General features: G+C 33.7%; 1 protein-coding gene across 1 annotated transcript; it reads right to left on the reverse strand.

Moving 5' to 3' along the window:
- Positions 1-139: 139 nt before the first annotated feature.
- Positions 140-14,086, reverse strand: LOC130725512 (cation/H(+) antiporter 15-like). The gene is made up of 8 exons (XM_057576731.1): positions 13,086-14,086; positions 11,676-12,884; positions 4,344-4,406; positions 4,181-4,251; positions 1,511-1,755; positions 851-1,068; positions 614-718; positions 140-457 (listed from the first exon to the last, which is right to left on the reverse strand). Exons 1-8 carry the CDS (start codon positions 13,851-13,853, stop codon positions 140-142), a joined length of 2,997 nt encoding a protein of 998 aa, XP_057432714.1. The 5' UTR covers positions 13,854-14,086.
- Positions 14,087-21,747: the final 7,661 nt, after the last annotated feature.

Consider the following 21,747-nt stretch of genomic DNA (forward strand, 5'->3'; position numbering starts at 1 on the left):
CATTAAAATCAATCTAAGTTCAATTTTTACAAGTTTATAAGTTCTAAACATGAAGAGAGTTAATCTACAAGCTTTTTCGAGTAATTTCACAAGATAAGTGCCTGAAATACACTAGCAAACGTGGTAAAATTGGCACTTATCATGGAGACAAATACGTGCAGTCGTAATAATGCTTTATCTCGTCAACACCTTTTTCTTTATTTGAATCTTTATCTCTATTAGAAATTTCAACAGAAACTCTATCAGGACCTTTATTTACATATTTAAACAAATATTTTATGGAGTTTGACTTGTTACAGTACTCCACGTTGATATGGGCCTGATACCTCACGAGGAGACCTGGATTATAAGGTACAACATACGTATTATCCATCACAGTGTCTTTCTTTGTAACACTAACTCTAGTATTTCTTCTCCTGTATTTAGGATAGCCTTCCTCATCAATTGTAGTTGAGCTCTGAAATTGTTATGGGAAAAATTTCTCACACTTTTCATTTTTCATACAGGCAGAATTCATGTTAGCAAACCCACATGGACCATGCATCATATAATTTGAAACTGTTGTTGACAAAGCAGGATATAACACAGGATCCGGTAACTCAGCTGATATTACCTTATCAATGTCATCCCATGTTTTAAACTTCCCTTCACCTTGCAACCATATTAAGATGTGGTCATGTGGAAGCCTTCTTTTTCTGAAACACAATTGTGTACGTACCTGCAGTTAAAGGTTTTGAAGTATGTAGGTAATTAACATAACAATTAGTAAATTACAGGAAAAAATAAAACATAAAAAAAGAAAAAAAAATTAAAAATGCTTGCCTGCTTGCACTTCTCCAAATATTTTTACTTTCTTCAAATTGGACATCAAATCATTCAACTTCATTTTGAAAACTCTAGCCACAATGTCAGGTCGGTCATCTGTTCGAAGACCTCTTGGAGTTACAAAATCTTGAATTTCTTTCCAGTTTGCATTGCAGGTCATGGTTATAAATAAATCTAGATACTCAAATCTTTTGCAAATAGTCATGTCATCTTGACAATTGTTGAACATGTATCGCATCCCACCTGTGAAAGAAAGAGGTAAAATGACACATTTTTCAGCAGAGGAGGGTTGGACATCTCCTCTAGTTACAGCTTCTTGCAAGCCTCTAAAAATATCTGAGCGAAACTTCTGTTGATTATTTCCATATTAAGACATTTTATCTGATTCAATCATAGTGTAGCAGTCTACAATAAATTGCTGAAATAATCGACATGTGCTCACTAAATGCCAATGCTCTATGTCCCTTTGTTGGATATGGTAAGAAATAAATTCCTTGATTGCAACTTTGTATCCCTTTCGAAAATCGTCTTGCATGTGATCTTCTCGTAGTGGTATATTCCCCTTAAAACCATCTTCTCCATATGGAAATAATAAAAGATATTGAAGAGGAATGTAAGAAGGGTTTTTTCTTTCTTTCAGGAAGTCGTTGAAAACCTCCGTCGGTACCCTTGACAATAATATTACCTTCATTCACAGTGTCTAGATCACCTATAATCAAAGCCGCCACCTCATCAGCCGTGGGCATATTATAAGTTCTTGGATCCTTAGTTTTGTTACAATACAATTTGAGATAGAAATTTGAAGAACCATCAGTCTCGACAAAGTCTTTAACTCTCTGAAACATTTTTGCTAATTCATTGTCTTTGTCAATCAATGCAGTCAAGTCCTTCATTAAGGAAGGATCAAGTGGACTTTTCCTTGAACTTGAACTGATATAAAAAAACGAAAGTAAGAATTTAGCATCAGCAACCATAACATCAAGGTATAGATTTTGTTCATAAATTTGTAAGTAGTTCAGAAAATACCTGAAAATTTTCATTCTATTTGAAAACTCATTATGAGTATCATATATATAGAGTTGAGTAAACTTAGCAGGAGCTCCTTTAGGAGGTATCAGACTTCCAATCCGATGACAATTTTGGGCACTTAGTATAAACCGAGGAGGGTCATTTCCATCATTTATACCTGATTCTACATTGCCTCCAAGTGAAGTGAACGAAAATAAATTGTTTTACGCTCTGATATTCTCCTTGAAATTCTTGTATCTGTCATTTATCTCGTTCATCAAATTATATAATAGTTGAGGAGGTTTTCTTAGGAATGGAAGTGTAATTTTTTCTTTCATGCAACAAATCTTGAATTTTGGAATTTCGCTATGATCAAACTTAACTGCCTCCTCTTCATACCACATAATAGATTGACAATTAGAGCATACATAAGATGCATCCCCCAAATAAAACACCTTTGCAGCACAAACTTTCTTAAAATTAGCTTACTGCAATGAAATGGTATTATTAAAGTACCATACAGTGTAAGAAGTTTACCTGTCATTTCTGCCTTTGAATACAATTATGAGTGCCTTTCTGATGTTTGGTTATCAGGTAATGGACTCGTCTCACCTTGCTCCATGTCTTCTGAATTGAAGCCGAAACTTCTTCTTGAAACTTGTTCAATGATAGTATAAGGAATTCTCAAGCTATTTTTCCTTTGATGTCTATGTGAGGTGCTAGTTCCTGAGATGCAAGTAAATAACACAAGTATTCTCAAGGACTTCTCCCACAACAAGTATTCTAAGGGACTTCTCCCACCATGTATTCTAAGGACATCTCCTCTCACGTATTTTCAGGACGCCTCCTTACAAGTATTATCAGGACTTCTCCTAAAAAAATCTTTTGCAAGATGTTTTTCTTCTACATAATCTCATCTTACAAGAGTGAGGTAGACGGTTCGGCTCAATTGAACTACAAAGTGTTTTGGACAAATTTGACTCTTAGGAAACTTTGTGTTCTAGATCTAGAGAGGCTTGAGAGAGGATTCGAATCTTTTGGATCTGTGCTCTCTTTCTAAGATATGACTCTTAATCTCAATACTTTGAGTGTTAAGTACTTGGAGAGGATTCGAAGTTTGGTTCTCTAGTACATGGTTGAGAAGAAGAAGTGTTTGACTCTTAGCTTTTCTTCAAAGGATGAAGATCACTTGAAATGAAGGATGGTTGGAATGCTAAGTGATTTCTCCATTCTTTTCTTCTCTTCATATACATTGTGCTACTCTCTCTCTCTCTCTCTCTTACAAGTCTTCAAGTCTTCCTTTTATATCTTCAAGGCTTCTAGTGGATAGTGATGTGTTGGCACATTGAGAGCCTTTCAATTTTCTAACCGTTGCTCCAACATCTCTTTTCTTGAGCATTAAATATCTTGTACCTACTCCCCTTGACTTTTAGCTCAAAGTGGTACTTTCTCTCTCTCTTCCTTTTTGTACTTTTATGACAACATTGTAATTCGTGCATTGGGGAATGTGTAGAGATAGAAATCACGTGAGCTTCTTTGCTTCTTCTCTAAGCTGATTTGACAAGTCCCCTTTTTTATCAGAAGATATTTTCAATTTGAATTTTCCTGGTTCGTTGTCCTGGACGGTAGAATGAGGACAGTACCCATCAGACAGTAGTCATCAGACGAATAAAACTTTACATAGTGTAGTCTGAACAGTCTAGCTCTTCCTTTGGACAGTTTGTGATGATGCCATGAAATATCTTTCGCGCCTTTGCTTTGACTATCTGGCTTAACCTTTGAATTTCCTTCTCCTTGTCTGAAAACATTTAATGATGAGGTCGTGAATATCCTTTCACGCTTTAACTTGAACTGTTTGGCAAGAGCTTTATCACTCTTTCTTCTTCCTCATTTCACAGTGGCTTGAGATGATGCACTGAAATTTGTTCCATGCTTTAGCTTGTAATGTTTGGCTTGATCCTTGATTTCTTCTTTACCAAGTAGTCTAAGATATTTCCAAATATGAAGATGACGCTTAATCTGTAGACTTTAAAGCTTGCTCCGTTGGATAAAATTTCTTTGATCCTTTAGACAATCCTCTTGTTTTAGACTGTCTTCTTTCCTTAGACGACCTTCTTTCCTCATACGGTCTTGTGACTAGACAATTGACTTTGACCAACTCTTCAGGGTTTGAACTGTCTTGCGGATTTTGCATTTTTGCTTGGACAGTTCACATGACGGGTATGGATGATAAGACATGATATTTCCTGAAATACACAATATATAAATTTTAGTATTTCATTTATACCCTTGAAATTGTTATCATTCAAAACATGATAAACGATATAGATATGCGTTTGAACCTTACAGTTCCAACTGATGATGTGAGTATGCTACTTTGATCTGAAATGGAACTTTTTTGTGGTTATGTAGATGATCCTGTACAATAAAAAATAATTTTAGAGAATGTGAAACTGATATTGACATAACTGTCATCTATTAGGCCATGTTGAAAATGAAGTTTAGTTTACCAGCTCCATGCGATGAACCATTATCTGAATTCGACTGATTTGAACTACTGCCTGTATGCATACCTACATGTGCAACCATATTAAAATTGCTGAAATTAAGTTGAATAATTTTTGGAGAACAATTTCACTATCTAATTTAAACATTTTAATACAATGCATAAATTACCTAAAGGAGAACAATAGGTTCATACACTCCACAATATATTTTGAGTTGGGCTAGAATACATATATTGCATTTGGGAAAAGCCCGAAAATGCATCTGGAGTAAAAAAAGCTTGACCAACGCCTACAAACTCAGTGACAACACAAAGTTATCAAAAATATCACACTTTTATATTAGACTAGTATGTATACCTGTGCCGATGCACGGGGACATATTTCTAAGTATATAATAATTTTCTTTTAATATATAGAATCATTTATTTTGTATAAATGAAAAGTATATGTAAATATTATTTTTTATTTGATTAATTTGTTTAAGAAATAATAATATAATAAATTGTATAATTTTTTTCTTTTCTTTTTTTCGTTTTTTCTATCTCCAAATAAGTTTACACAATTTATAACTTATAAAAATTGATAGAGAATATGGATTACATATTAAATTACATTCTTTACACTATATCATTGTGATTTTCTAAACTCTAAATAAATACAGATGGGTACAAAAATTTAAAGGATGCAATAATAATTCTCTTGTATAAAATACTATAATATATTTATCAAAAAGCAAGAACGTTTAACTAAAAATCACAATAGATATCTCTAGTGGAAAAACACTACATTCTAGTAAAGCATACAAAATTGTTGGATTTAAAATTTAATCTATCTAATTGTTAACCCTCCAAGAAAAATAAAAAACACAACTGCAAAATTTCAATATTTGACTTCTGGTGGGAGAATTTTTTCACGAAATTATTTCGTTCATGACTCCAACATGAATAACGCGTGGATCATCTTTATGAATTTCAAACCAAACATAATGATTCTCTGTAAGGTTATTCGCTTTGATGAATTTTTTCCTACCCCTTCTTCAAGGTGCACTCTCTCTCTCTCTCTCTCTCTCTCTCTCTCTCTCTCTCTCTCTCTCTCCTCTCTCTCTCTCCTCTCTCCTCTCTCTCTCTCTCCTCTCTCTCTCTCTCTCTCTCTCTCTCTCTCTCTCTCTCTCTCTCTCTCTCTCTCTCTCCTCTCTCTCTCTCTCTCTCTCTCTCTCTCTCTCTCTCTCTCTCTCTCTCTCTCTCTCTTCTCTCTCTCTCTCTCTCTCTCTCTCTCTCTCTCTCTCTCTCTCTCTCTCTCTCTCTCTCTCTCTCTCTCTCTCTCTCTCTCTCTCTCTCTCTCTCTCTCTCTCTCTCTCTCTCTCTCTCTCTCTCTCTCTCTCTCTCTCTCTCTCTCTCTCTCTCTCTCTCTCAAAAGACTTTTTATATACCTTTACCTTTAAACTTATGAAAAAAAATCTAAAATTATATTGTTTGCTATTTTCAACTTCAAAATATTTTAACATAAATGTTCTTCCCCGTGGAATCCATATTTTCCCAATCAAATAAAAATGGTTTTGTATATCTACTTTTAAAAATTATTTAAAATATGGAAAAATTACTATTAAAACATTTGCTATTAGTTTCAACTTTGAAAATATTTTAATTAATAACAAATTGTTCCTCATGTAGGAGCTTTTTAGTATAAAATTAATAAATATAAGTTAAATATTTTTATTCTTCTCTAATTCCTCGTGGGAGACCTATATTCACAATCAAATTAAAATGTTTATGTATATTTACTCTTAAATTATTTAAAAAGTATGAGAAAAGTACTAAATTATAACAAAACATTTTCTATTAGTTTCAAAGAATTTTCATGCAAAATGTTGCTCATGTAGGAGCTTTTTGCTATATAATTAATAAATATAGACTAAATATGTTTATTTTTCTCTAATTCCACATGGAAGCCCTATATTCACAATCAAATTATAATGCTTATGTATATCTACTCTTAAATTATTTAAAAAATATGAGAAAAGTACTAAAATTATAACAAAACATTTTCTATTAGTTTCAACTTGAAAGCATTTTCATGCAAAATGTTCCTCTCCGTAGTTGGATTGTACTCCTTGCTTGAGAGTCTTGCTCTCAAGCATTTAGCTAATATACATTTTGTTTTCTAAAAAAAAACTTAAACAAAAATAAATATAACTGAAAATGTTCTCCCCTCTGGCTTCTCAATTTTCGCAATTAAATTATATTGCTTCTATATATATTCTCTTAAAATAATTTAAAAGTCTAAAAATAGCATAAACTTGTGTAGAAAATTTTATCGAAAATGACTGATAAATACCGTGGAAAATAGTATGACATATTCATCATAGTTTTATATATTTTTACTTCTAAACATATTTAATTATAACTTCACCATCTGAATTACTAAAAGAAGATATTTCCTTATAAATACTTGACCTCATTAATAATAATTAAAAAATTCTTGACTTCACCATATGTAATAATAATTCTTGACCTCCTTCTTTCTTGACACACAATTGTACGTGCACATGAAACATTACAAAATGATAAGCTATTTATTTCTCCTTTTTTTAACTGGTCAGATTGGGGGGGGAATATTTTTGTATTTTTTTTTTCAACAATAGGAAATTAGAAGATAGGAAGGTAGTCAAGGGAATGGAAGTAAAAAGAAAAAAGAATCAGAAAAGGAATTTATGAGGTTTAAAAGAACACTTACAATGTTTAAATATGATTGGCTATTGATGAGGTGGTTTTAATTATAGATAAATACATGGTTGAAAATAATCAGCTGAAAAAATATGATTGACCAACAAAATATTAGTGGGGAATCCAATTTGAATTAGTCATTAATAGTAGTCTTTTTACTTTTTAGTGCATAAAATAATTCAAAACTAAAATGTTTATTCTTCTCTAATTCCTCATGGGAGCCCTATATATTCACAATCAAATTATATTGCTTCTATATATCTACTTTTAATAACTACAAAGCAACCAAGAAGAAATTAATTGTGAATAAGTGAACAGGTAGAAAGAATCAAGAAGAATACTAAAAAGCAATTGAGTTCAACTCACCATTATAAATTGCAGCCAAATCAATGAGAGTCAATGTATGCTTCACATAATCCAGGACGCAAAGAAGAGCGTTCAAACACTAAAAGCCCAAAATTCAACTGCAAAGTTTCAAATAACACACTGTAAGAACCACTGAATATGGAAAAAAAAATTGGGTAAAGAAATCAGAAGTTTACCTATATATTTTGCTTATGATGGATTCTCTAATCTACAATATCCATCTAGAAACATGGCTCCATATTATCTCTTGCAAGACTAATATATTCCAACATTTTTTAATCGTGCGGGTATAAAAGCTATAGACAAAAAATAAAAGAGGAAGCATAAATCAAGCATAAAAGTATAGCCAACAACTTAGAAGATTTCATATAGGAATAGGAAACAAACCTGTATAATAAACTTAGACTAAGTCATCACCAATATATCAAACTTGATCAACAAAAACGAAAAGTGGATTAAGAAAAAAGATATTGTGTATTGCCTTGAAAATTCTGGAGTTATTTATAGGAGAAGTATCATGAATGATATCAGAGTGGGTTGGCAAAATTAACCAATCACAAACAATAGTTGATAGTATCCAAAAAAATTGAATACTAAAGTTAAATACGTTTGGGAAGTTTAGAGAATTAATGTCATTGGAATTTTTTCAAGGCAATGATTATGCACGTGAAACAAAACATAATGATCAGATATTTATTTAGCCTTTTTTTAATTGGTTAGATTGGGAGGCTATATTATTTGATTTGTTTTTCAAAATTAGGAAATTAGAAGGGAAAGAGGTAGTCAAGGGAAAGGTACGGAATTTTTCTTTCTTCAAAAAGGCATTAAAAAGTTTAAAACAGCACTACACAATGCTTAAATAACAACACTATTGAATCATTTCAATAACATGATCAGATTTTTTAAATTTATTAATATGTTAAAAACTGATTGGTTTAGAGGTAGGTAGTGGGATAAAAACTTGTGCGTTTTGATTAATGTAAGATATATTTAAGATTAAAAAAAGTCAAAAATAAAATAATTTACATGGCTTATTACATGCTTACCCTTTAATTATACATCAAATAGCAATTGAGCCATTCTCAAGTTTCCTAAAGTAGTAATACTAATTTATTTTTGATTTTTTTAATCCTAGAAAAATAGTTGAAACATCTCCCAATGGATGCCAAGTGTCAAAACTTGCCATCTTTTAGGTTCTCTTTTATATACTATTTAGATTTAGATTAGATTTAGATTAGTAGATAAAACTAATATTAATATACAACCTTGTGCGTGACTATTCATTTTAGATTTGTTCTTAATTTCAAAAAAAAAAGATTTGTTCTTCATGATAGCTTTCCTTCTCAATCTTGCATAAGACGCAGCTTGGGCCTTATAGGTCGCAAAAACATTATTTGTTTGTCCAATAGTGCCTAAAAAGGATTGAAAAATATGTATGAAGATTCCTAAAGCAATTAAGACTATAGAAAAGTAGGGATAAGATTATAGAACCTGGAAAGCAGCCAACATTATTTACTCTTGGGGAAGGAATTTGAATATTAGTGTCCAACACTGCATCTTTATTATATATATATATATATATTATCATATATTTTATCTTTATTTCTCACTTTTTAATTATTAAATCATTTATCAAATCCAGTACTTCTCTCTTATTTTCCTTTCTCACCCTATATATATATATCTAATTATCTATACTCAATGGATGTCAACCTAGCTATCATTTTTATTAAGAAATTTTATATCTATATATCTGATCACTAATCGTAAATATTACTTAATTCTATTTTGAAAGACAATATTAATTAAATATAACTCTAAGATCTAACAAGTTATATAGGAACAATCACATTTGCTAGTTATATGATGTATAAGTCTTTTTCATACATAATACTCGAACATATAAAATCTTGTTAGGATGAATTAATCAATTATATGCATTACTTGAACAATTACGGAGGCAACTTGACTAATTTTTTTGGTACATCAAAAATATAAATTACACTTTTTAATATTGATCTCTGGACCGTCCCTACCCAACTCATTTGTCTCCCGCTTTTACCACTTGAGATAATAAATAAAGATGAAATAGAATCAATAATATGTCATGCTATAAAACGAGAAAATTCAATGTTAATATTACATTTGTTATAGGAATATTTTACAATCTGATTACTATTATTGGTTTTAAAATGGAAATTAAATGTAAATAATATTGATTTTTTAAAATTTTCAACATAATCATTTGTGTTATTTTGATTTTTTCAAAGAATTGTTTTTTTAAAAGTCAAATAGATATTGATTTTTTTAAAATTTACATCATCAATTTTTTTTCTCAAAAATAATTTTTTATTTTATATGTATTTGAAGTAATTCCAATTTCAAAATTAATTTCCCCAATAATTTTTATAATGATATAAAAAATTCAAATATGTGTTATATGTGGTGCTTGGAATCCATTTTAAATTAATTGGATATCAAATTTGTAAACATGTCAACAATGATGCATAAAATTATGATTAAAGTTTGTTGAAATTGGAATAGCAATGCCGAAATCAATCGCATTATTCAAACGATTACTATTATATTACAATGATCATGAATTCTTTTGAATTTTCAAACTTTTTATTTCTTAATCCGTTTAATGATATTTTTATATAACCATGTGATATTATTTGTAAACAAGTTTATAGAATTTTCTTTATCGTGTCCTGCACACACAATCATATTCAAGTGATCTCTTCCCAATGAGATTCCCAGTTTTTAACTTTCTATTGTACTTGCTCAAAGCATCATGATCAATCATATCAAGGTTTGTCGACCAAATATTTCTTCAATGCATACCTTTCATTAGTATATTCATTCAAAATTGGTGTTTTATATCTTAACTCTTCTCTTGATGCATGTCATTCAACCTTTATGCCGCACGTCTTCCTAAAAAAATCAAACAACGCAAATCTTGTTTTGCAATGTTCTTACGTATTAACCTTTATCATGCTTCTACTCCATTATAATTTTTTTTAGAACAAAAAATTGTATTGATAAATAAGAAATATCATGGGAACAAACTTCTCATGTAGATTCAGTACAATCCAAGGCAAAAAGAAAAACAGTCTAGTACCCTTGTGCTATTTTGATGACAAAGATGTCATATGAGAGAGCCTCAATAAAAATACTTTCGTCTTCTTCCATATTCACCAAACTTCTTTATCTTTCCTGAAATTTTTTCTTGAAATATTTATGATGTCATTTTGTTCGTAATCCCTTTACAAGGTAAGAGCTTTCACCTTCTTCCCCTTTCGAATCACCATATTCTTCTTTCCTTCCTTCCTTTTTTATTTTTATCATTTTAGTGTTTCATCTTTATCTCTTTCACATATTTTATGTGTCATCATCATATGATTCATCTTATTTAATTTTTTTTCAATCTATTCACATTTTATTTCTATTTTATTAAAATTTTAGAATTTTCCACAACTAGGCTACATCGCAAGTTCATCATTGGTTTTATCATCTTCTTTTTCATTCTGATTTAGCATGTCTAATAGTTCTTTTTGTCCGTTTCAGGTTTCAATTTCTGCACACAAATCTTTTGTGTGTGTGTGTGTTTTTTTTGTCAATTTTAATTAGTGCAACTTTCTTTATATTCGATTTTAAACATCTTTTTTTCATCTCCATGCTATGTTATGAAATCTTATTACACTTCACTTCTAGGAAACAATGGTTATGAAGATTCAACAACTCACAAAAGTACTTCAGCATCGAGATTAATACGATCAACAACATCAAAGATGTCTACTTTCTCTTCGAAATTATGTACCGTATAATTTAGGCGACTTACTTTACTACTAATATATACATACATATGTATATTATTTTAAAATTTTAAAAAAGATGATAAATAATAAATTCCTATTAAACACTTCAAATTTTAAATTTGATGGGACCATATAATTTTAAATACTAAAAAATATTAAATCTGATTTAAAAAGGAATTATTTATTAAAAATAAAAAAACATATATATATTTATTTGAAATATATAAATAATCATTACCCTTATTGTGTTCCTACCCAATAAATTCAAATTTGAAGCATAAAAATAATAAAAATATATTAAATTAAATGTTGTCATAAATTCACGCAAAAGCTAAATAATTCAGGAAACATAATAAGCAAACAAAGCGAGCTTTTTTCATCGTATACACATGTTAAATCCTTAACAACCGTTATTGATCTGTTCTCACCTCAAGCGACTTGAACCCATCTTTTCCATAAACCATTCCTCCAAACCCATACTGCTGCACAACCAGCATAGATGAACGTGAACTAAAATTCTTTGACGCAATAATATCCCCCATAACTCCAAGTTCTGGGAAATCACACCACTCCAATAAATTCGAGAACACACGAGAGTTCTTACAATTTCCTTGTCCAATTATGTATAAATCGCAGCCATTATTTTCTATCTCATTTAGGACTGTGTTGATATCAGTAATAGAATGCACACCGATCTCTGAGTAGGATATAGAATTATCACTCATATTCACTGTTTTGAGTCTGAATGAACTCACATACTCATCGTCCAACTCTTTCTGCTGCTCAATGTCCATCACAGAAGATAACAACCTTTGCGCTTCAGGGTAACTTTTTGTATCCACCTCTGCCAGTTCATCAAGAAATAAGAATCGAAGCACTGTTAGCATGACTTCTGTCTTCCCCGCCATCCTCTGCGCAACAGCCAAGGCTTCACGATCATGAGGACCACCAATAAAAAGCATGAGAATGTGGAAGTCCTTTTTCGGTAAGATCCTAGAACAACGATCAACAAAGATTCCCACAGAACAAGGTGCATCATGCATTACCATTTGGTTTATATCTCTATATTGAAGACTTGTTGTCTCTAACACCCCTTCTGAAGATAATTGTTTGTGGAATGGAAGGAGAATTAGGCTTGTATGTTTCTCATTTGCTGTCATGTGTATATCCTCATGAATGGTGTCGTAGTTTGACATGACACTTGAGGTATGGACTCTTGCAGCATCATGTTCCTCTCTGAATTCTTCGAAGATACTAGTAATGTTATCTAACTCTACCTGTGTTGCAGTCAGGTTTTGCACTCTGTTATGGCTTCTAGGCTTCTCCATGTGAGCAGCAACAAGCGCAGCACCGCGTTTGGTGAATTCAACAAGGTAGAGTGTAAAAACTTGTATTGGAGAAAGTCTTGTGATATTAAATAATTTAATTAAGCTGATCATGCCGGTGGCTTGGCGGGTGTTGTGGACACACGTCAGAATTCGAAGCTCTGCATCAGCTCTTAGCTTTTGTATTGTCTTTAGATTGTTCTGCCCAAATATCTTTCTAGGCTTGTAGATGATATTAATAGTTGGAGATACCACTGCAGTCATTAGGAGAACAACAGAGGTAATAACAGTGTAGGTTGCTGGAGAGAATATCTGCAATATCACATTTCAATAGATATTGTTTGAGTAATCAAAACTAAAGAATTTTAATAAGTGCATGTTTGGCAACGCGTTCGGAAAAACAAAAGTGAACCAAAATCCATTTCCTTTTACTTTTGTTTACCATGATTTTGGCTTCACGACAGTTTTCAAACATGTACTAAATTAAATAGTATGACTAAAATAAATCAATACCCCTCTATCCCAAGCAATATTTAGCATGATCAGTGCCATGGCACCCTTGGTATTCATAATCAAGCCCAAGGCTAGACCTTCTTGGTTGCACATGCCGAAGAAGAAACCAGTGAACATAGTGCTTAAAATCTTTGGAACACACAGCAAAAGTACAACTAGCAATGTCAAGTGCCAATTTTGCTGCTCAAAAATAGATGGTAATGTGAGTCTTAATCCAACTCCAGCGAAGTAGATTGGTGCTAGAAACCCAGTAGCAAAATCATCTGAAACTGACATAACCATGTCAGAAAATTTGCCATGAGGTAGAATGAGTCCATACACAAAAGCCCCAACAATCCCATGAGTTCCAAGAAGATCTGTTAAGTATGAAAAAGCTAAGACCCCCATCACCACAAAGACTAGCTGGCCATTGTTCCAGTCATCATTTTCGGTCTTGCTATTAATGAACCTTATAAACACAGGATGTAGCACAAAGATGCAAAATACAATGAATATTATGGTACATACCACTGAGTAAATTGCTCCTTTAGCATTAATACAAAATGGAACCGCTAATGTGAAAAGAATCCATGCATAAGTATCACTAATCATGGCTGCTGTTAAAGCATTTTTGCCGAGACCCGTATGAAGGAGCTTGAGATCAGAAAGGCAGTAAGCTACGACTGGAAAACCTGTTACAGTGATAACTAGAGTCCAAAGTAAATAAGCATGAGTTGTGTCTTCTTCAAGTTTGTAGAAAGAAGGTCCCATATAAACTTTTCGGTGCATGCATATAAAGCTGGTGCCGTCGCCATGGGAAAGACGATCCCGGCAATGGCAATGCTTTTTGCTTTACTATTTGCTTTTAGAATGGTATTCAAATTCATCTCCAAACCACTGAGGAATGAGTAGAATATCAATCCAATGTTTCCTAGTACTTCAATGTTTATGACCCCATTTACAGGATAAATGAACTGAAAAACAGAATCATAACTCCCTATAAATGGTTTCGTTAGGATGAAGCCAACCTGCAAATTTGAATTTGGAATACCCTCAAGTTAGAATAACAAATAACATATTTGTTATTAATTTATTATGAAATTCTTAGAATTGTTCCATGGCTCGAATATTTGACTGCAAACCCAACCTTACCGCTGCGCCAAGGCTTTATTCCCTTGATAAATTGAGGCAGACCTACATTAAATCCACGAAGTGGATACGGTCTTTTCCTATACCTCGGCGCATAGCGGGAGATTTCCCAGGTTTGTTTGTTTTTTAATTAAAAATATTACACTAATTTTCAATCACATTTCATCATTTTACAGAGGAATTGAAACACTTGTTTTTACTTACAGCGATTTGGGAAAGTAGACGTGGTTGTAGGATGCGTTTACAAATATAGAAGAACAGACTAGAGAAGAATGCCGTGAAGCAAATTTGAAAGGCGAGAACACTGAGCTCTGATTTTACAACATTAGCAGTTTGCCATATTCGATTGGGATGAATCACGGATACATTGTAACATGCATTTCCTGCAAAATCCCCCATAGTTTTTGTCTTCCTTATGATATTCTCCCTATACTATTCGACGTGTGACTTCCACTTTTTGTTCTGCTATGATTGTATCAGGTTTTGAAACTTATGATTTATGACTCACAAGGATCTAAGTTTATTGTTGTCCTGTTTGATTGTACGATGACAAAAACAAACCACGTTCTATAGCAAATTTATGTGTTTGTTTCAGATGGCATGTACCTTAAGAATAGGTTTTAACTTTCTATTATTGGTTATGTTCCTCTATTTTAGTAGAACAATAACAGCGATGAATTACTGTCTTGTTTTTCCTTCACCAATTATTATTTATTTTCTGTTTATTTAACACGTATTTAATACATTACACATCTTATTTTTTTGGGTCAAAGACAAACACATTACACACGTTATACAAATGTCATTTTTAATCCTGCTAGTTACAAGGAGGAAATTAAGGCCTTCAAGATATGAAATAAGATTCTCCCACTTCACATGATAATGTCTATATTTATCTATTTATTTATAAATATTTCAATATTTTTAGTTATCGATCTATTACATATGAGGAGAAAGATAGATATAAAATGTCAACCTAAAGAAATAAGAGAGAATTTAAACATGAGGGGATTTGATCCCAAGATGCACACCCAATGTAAACTGTGAAAATTTGTTATATAATTTAAACATTGTATTATTTTTTATTAAAAATAATAAAATTATGAAAAAAAATATCGATGTACTAGTTCATCAGGTTCTAATTCAAAAACTCACTGGGGAGTTTATTTCAAGTTTTAGAATAATATTCCTAGGAATGACTTTTGACTTTTTTTTGGGTAAATGAATAATATTTTTGGTTGGCATATACTATTCTCATTTTGTTTTTTAAAATTATTTAATTAAAAATAGCAAATGTGTAGCGCAAGGAGTGTTAGTGACAAACAATTTTCATTCCTATAGAAATGTTAAGATTCTCTTTATTTGACATGAGATTGAAATTTCTAGAAATCATAGGCAAGTTACATGTTTGTTAGTCCATCCTATTTGAGAATAATTTTTTTAAAGCTTTTATCAAACTTGTGAATGTTGCATTCCAAACTTCACATTCTCAATATTATTTTGACATCCCTTGGAAAAAATGTTAGACGAATTTGACTAATCTAAAATGAGTAATTAGTCACTTTACCAGGTAAAGCAAGCCATCATGGTAAAGTGTTGAGATTTAAAGAATATCATAATTCATTTTACATGTGCAAGAATATTTTAATCATACTCATGATTTCTTAATCGACGGTTGTGATGACTTACACATTGTCTTGCAAAGTTACTTCATCACTTTGGAGGAATCAAACTCTTTAAAAACATACTCTAGTTCGGATCGTATTTTGTCCCGGAACCCAAATCTTGTAAGAGTACCTAACACATTACTAAGGACATCTCAAGCACTTACTATACTAAGCTCATAAGTCATATCATATTAATCTACTATATTGCACACCAAACAATTTTCTCCACTAATTTCTTAAACCTCTGGGAAAATGGAGGTTCAAGGATTAACCCTAAAAAACTGTAACTTATTTTTCTAATGTAAAAAAAAATCCTCTTAATCACCGCATCTTTATTATATATATAATCATAAATTTTATCTTTATTTCTCACTTTTTAATTATTAAATCGTATATCACATTCAATACTTCTCTCTTATTTTCCTTTCTCACCATATATATATATATATACACACACACACACTCAATGGATGTCAACATAGCTAGCATTTTTATTATAAAATTTTATATCTAGGGTTTAGGGTTCCGAGCCAAAATACGTAAGTAATATTACCTTTGATGTATGCCCATGCAGGAGACATGACGGATTGAGAGACATGTACGTGTGTCGAGACTATAACTATACGTGTGTCGAGATCATAACTGTTGGGTCTGTTACCTGCGATGCCCAATAGGCTGAGGACACGACCCAAATGTATTAGAGCTAGGTTACAACTTCAGCCCCACTATAAAAGGCTAAGTTCCCAAGGAATGAGATAGGTTTTCTCTTGAGCTCAACAATGGTGCTCCTAACCCTAGATCTAGGACTTTCATGTTCATGTAAAAACACATTCTAAAAGTCTTTTCATATAATACTCGAACATATAAAATCTTGTTAGGATGAATTAATCAATCATGCATTACTTGAATAATCACGGAGGCAACTTGACTAACTGTTTTTGGTATATCAGAAATATAAATTACACTCTCAAAAGATTGATCTCTAGACCTTCCCCTCCCCAACTCATGTGTCTTTCGCTTTTACCACTTGAGCTATCATACAGAGATGACTTAACTAACCTAATTAACTTCCTAAAATCCAAAAGGAATAAATAAATAAAATAAACCAATAGCTTGGTGTACACGTGCCACACACCTTATCTTGAAATCACCCTCAACCAAAATCCACAATTAATAACAACACACCCGTAGATTTGCATTATATATTTGATCCCTTCCTCTTGAAGAACCTTGCCTATCCACATAACACAATCAACATATCAAATTGCAAAAACACACAATATACAATGGGTTATCTTCCCCACGTAGTAGAGGACTGCATGGGCTTCCTCCAACTCTTCAGCGACGTCGGCTCCGTCCACCGCTCCAACAACATCAAATTCTACGCTGCCGCCGTCGAAGACAACTCCATCACCTTCAAGGACTTCCTCTTTGACAAGAAATTTAACCTCTCTCTCTCCGCCTCTAAAACCCTCTTCACCAAACACCAACAACAACAATCACAACAAGAACATGAAACTTCTTATGATTATGTTTCTCCACGGTGGAGGCTTCGGTTTTGGCTCGCGCACGTGGCCCCACATTCACAACTGTTGCATGCGTCTCGCCTCGGGCCTCCAGGCCCTGGTGGTTGCGCCGGACTACCACCTCGCACCGGAGCACCGGCTTCCAATGGCGGTGGACGACGTCGTGGAGGCAGTGAGGTGGCTGCAGAGGCAAGGGCTGAGCTTCAAGGAGGGTGGTGGGGATGAGTGGTAGAGTTGCGGCGGCGTTGACTTTGACCGCGTGTTCATCATGGGTGACTCGTCTGGCAGCAGTGGCGGAACCATAAATTTTGGGAAGCTAGGGCAAATTTATGATTGAGTCCCTAAATTTTGCCTTACCTTATAAATTTTGCCCTTTCTCTCATTTTTTTTGGACCCACAAACTTAACTGGTCCAAAGAATTTTTTTTTCATTGAGCCAGGGCATTGGACCTACCAAGCCTGGTGGTAGATCTGCCACTGTCTGGCGGGAACACCACGCACCATCTAGTGGTTCGGTTCAGACCCGGTTCGGATGAGAGCTCAAAGGAGTCCTCACTGCAACAAAAAAAAAACACAGAGAAGAAACAACCCCATCAATACGCAAAACCCTTCTTCTAAGGAAAAAAGAAATTTAACAGTATCGAAGAAGAGATAGAGAAAATTAATAGGCGGGTGAAGGAGGAAGAAGGGTTAGGGTGGAGAGCTTCGGAGATGGCAGAGACAAAGCTTTGTGCGTCTCTGAACAAAAACACTACGGTGGGAGCTACCTTCATAAAGATTCTTTAAATAAGTGTTCAAGATTGAATTAGAAATTAAAAGGACAAATTGTCGCGTTTCATCGAGTGAATACTTTCACCGCTTCTCTCTCTCAAATGCCCTCACCACACTCTCATTCCTTTTCTCTACTTCATGAGGAAGGTTTTGCATGCCTCACAAAATTCATCTCATTTTTCTTATCGTTGGACGAACCATTAGTACCAAGAAGCAAGGTAGAATGTCACTATCGTGGAAAGGAGGGAAGACACTCTGAGCTCCACCATGTCCTTCAATTTTCCGGTGAAGATTCTTATAGATGGTGTTATTCGTGTCTTGGAAGGAGAAGGACAACCTAGAAACCAACAAAAATGGAGTTTTTGACCAACTCGTTAAATTTTAGTGGAAACATACACCACCACCACCGCTGTGAGACCCAAAATTTTAGTTATAGAATTAAATAAACAAATTACTATTCATGATTAGGTTTCGATGTATCGTGAAGGAAATTGAACGAGTGTTCAATAATTGTAATAACTTAATGAATGAGAAAGTTCAGGAAATTACTAAGAATAGTACTACAGTCACTATAGGTTATAGTACGAGCCTTATTCACTTTTGCCTTAGGGCGAAAGCGTTAGTTAATGGCTAATCTGCTCTTAAAGCACTATAGAAGAAAAATTCAAAAAATATTCAGAGGAATGTAAGAATTTCTCTTATTCATTTCCATGACAAGTGTTTCGACACAAAACCCTGGAATGTACGAACGATCGATTTCAATTCTTGGAAGTTTGCCGAAACTGAGTTCCTGATAGCTCAAGAACCTTAAAATAAACTGTCGATGAAGAATTTTTCTATTCGGAGATTCTAACGAATATTCCACACGTGGGTACCGATTTTATTCGATGTTTCCAGTCTTTCTTTAGAAGAAAGTTTTCTAATCCGACATCGACTGCAAAAAGTAACTTTTCGGGTTAAATCGTCTAATACCGTTATTGGATCGATTACCTAAATTCCAAGAAACCTGTTTCGAGTTCTGAAATTATGTCGCCAAATTCTCACTAATAGTTCACAGAGGAACGCACAGGAAAAATCGGAATCGCGAAATTTTCATTTTCCCGCGTTTTCCATCTCCTATAAATAGGAGAAAAACTCAAAAATCTCCATCACCATTCCACCCAAACCCGCGAGCTTCCAAGGGAGAAGAGGAGAAGAAGATTTTCGTTATTTCTTGCCCGATCGTCACTCTGTCAGTTGCTATATGTTGGCATTGAGGTATTTATGCTACTTCTAACCTCTGATCGTCAATTCTGTCGCTTTTCTCTATGTCTTTCTGTGCTCAAAGTTTGGAACTCTTTGTAAAACTGTACAAATAACTCGATTCTTCTTTCTAAACTTCATCCCTACAATTTATACATCACAAATACTCCGTCGATGTTCGCCGATTCTCGCCGGATCGTCGTAGGTATTCAAAACAGTCCAAATATCCATTTCTGAGCTGAGGTTACGCTTTTTGGATCAAAAACTCTCGACTGAGCTTAGCATCAGTAGGAGTAGTCGTCATAAACGTCGATAGTAACAACCTCATCAAATTTATTTTTCAAAATTCCGACTTTGAATTTCTGAGCTAAAAACCTTGACCAAATTGTCCCTATTTCAGTTTTCGACCCGATAATTTTTTCGAGCTTTAATTTACCCTAGATACGACTAATGATAACCTATGAATCAAGTTTGATTGAAGAAAAAGCGCCGGAACACATTTCCATGTGTCATGGCCGAGAGCACCCATTGGGGGGAGGAGAAATTTCTCTTTTGCGAAAACTCGTCTTATCGTGTTAGGTTATCGTAATCTGAAGCTTATAATGCTTCGTCTAACATTAGTAATTATTGTTTTATTAGTTCTGACTTGAATTGGTTGAATTTTGTTATGTCTTGCTCAAAGGTTCGACTGAAGAACTCTTTGGAGTTGTGAGTGAAGCGAGTGAGGAACTCTTGTTGTGTGAAGCTGGAAAACCTCGAGATGAGGGCAACTTATCTTGCTAGCTAATGACTTAGGAGTCGATAAATTCGACTTGTTTATTGTTTATGCTTTTACTTGATTATGTGATCTGGAAAATTGTTTTTTGAGGCTTTGGCAGTTGTTAATCAATAGAGACGTGTGTCTCCGATTTCTGGGGCTTTGGCCGACATATGTGTTATCGCTTGATTATAATTGTGGATTGATTTACATAGCATGATTAACAACGGCCTAAGCCTCATGTGCTAAATGGTTAATCTTAGCATGTGTTGATATATGTGCCATTATTTGTTGGATTGTGCTAACTTTGTTGTGCAATTATACATATATCTTTTATACGTCTGAGTGTGGGGAAACAGGAGAGTTATGTCATACTAGTGACGAGATTTTGAGAGAATGTTTGATGGGACGAACCGAGGTTCGGGCCCTTATGGTTTTAATGGATCGAGACCTTCTCAGGGAATCATTTGGGTTGGCGGGATCTTTTGAACTTATAGAATTAGAGACAAAGAGAAATTTTTTCACAAGGAAAATTCATAATTCACTAAACAACATTCAAACACTTTAAATAATTATAACAACCTCTGAAGAAAGCTTAGGGCTTGGAGTTAAGTTTTGGAAAATGAGAAGTGTCGTCGAATCCAAGTTTAGGGGAAACCCTGTGCGCTTTGGCACTTTGCTCGAGGAGCAGGTTTGTTGTTTGGCTATCTAAAGTATAAGTCGGGGAAACTATAATTTTCTAAGTACGTTGGTACTCTTTTGCTCGAGGAGCAGTTTTGTTGTTTGGCTATCTAAAAGATATGCCGGGAGACTATAAGTTTCCAAGTACATTGATACTCTTTCGCTCGCTGAGTATTTTTTGACCATCGAAATTGGATGATTCAGATGACTCAAGAAGTCATCAAGATTGATTGCACTCCTTTTTATATTAATCGTCTTTTGTCGCAGAATCGACATTTACCTTAGGGTATTTTTAGAGACAATATGTTAGTTAGAACATGTGACGACGTGACGAGGGTTGGTCGTACGTTGATTTGCTGATCATATTGCATCATTCATACATATTGAAGTCAATACACGATGGGATGTCGGACCTCGGTGAATCCCAAAATGGTCATAAGACTTGGGTTTTCACATAAGAACACTGTGTGTAGTTCTTAGTAGCAGACGGAAATGGAAGACATGCGGGTTACGACTGATCGGACTACATTTGTTTGGTGTAAGAGACGCCCGAGCTGAAATGGTTAAACACTAGGCCAGTGTTAGGACTGACTCGATGATGCCCATCTATTCCGGAGCATTTCTTGCAGCATGACATACATTTCATTATACATCTCTGACTTATTAACTTGATATCGTTGAATATCGTTATGTTTCTTAATAACTAATTGAGTTGTCATTTATCGTCTACTGTTATTTCGTTTGAGGTTATGATACTTACATGATATTATAAGCCTATCGAACCTAAGTATCTATCCCCGTACAATTTACTTGTTGCGTGCACTATGTGTACTATTTATTTATTTCCGTGAGTTGACCATCGCGCTTGCCTTGTTTGTCTACTTGTGTTTG

Source organism: Lotus japonicus, chromosome 6, assembly GCF_012489685.1.
Source record: "Lotus japonicus ecotype B-129 chromosome 6, LjGifu_v1.2".
NCBI lineage: Eukaryota > Viridiplantae > Streptophyta > Magnoliopsida > Fabales > Fabaceae > Lotus > Lotus japonicus.

Coding starts and splice junctions, on each gene's coding strand:
- LOC130725512 (XM_057576731.1), bottom strand. CDS start 13,853: ATGCACCGAAAAGTTTATATGGGACCTTCTTTCTACAAACTTGAAGAA. Junction 12,885..13,085: donor ATATTGCTTGGGATAGAGGG/GTATTGATTTAT, acceptor GTGATATTGCAG/ATATTCTCTCCAGCAACCTA. Junction 4,252..4,343: donor TGGTTCATCGCATGGAGCTG/GTAAACTAAACT, acceptor TTTATTGTACAG/GATCATCTACATAACCACAA.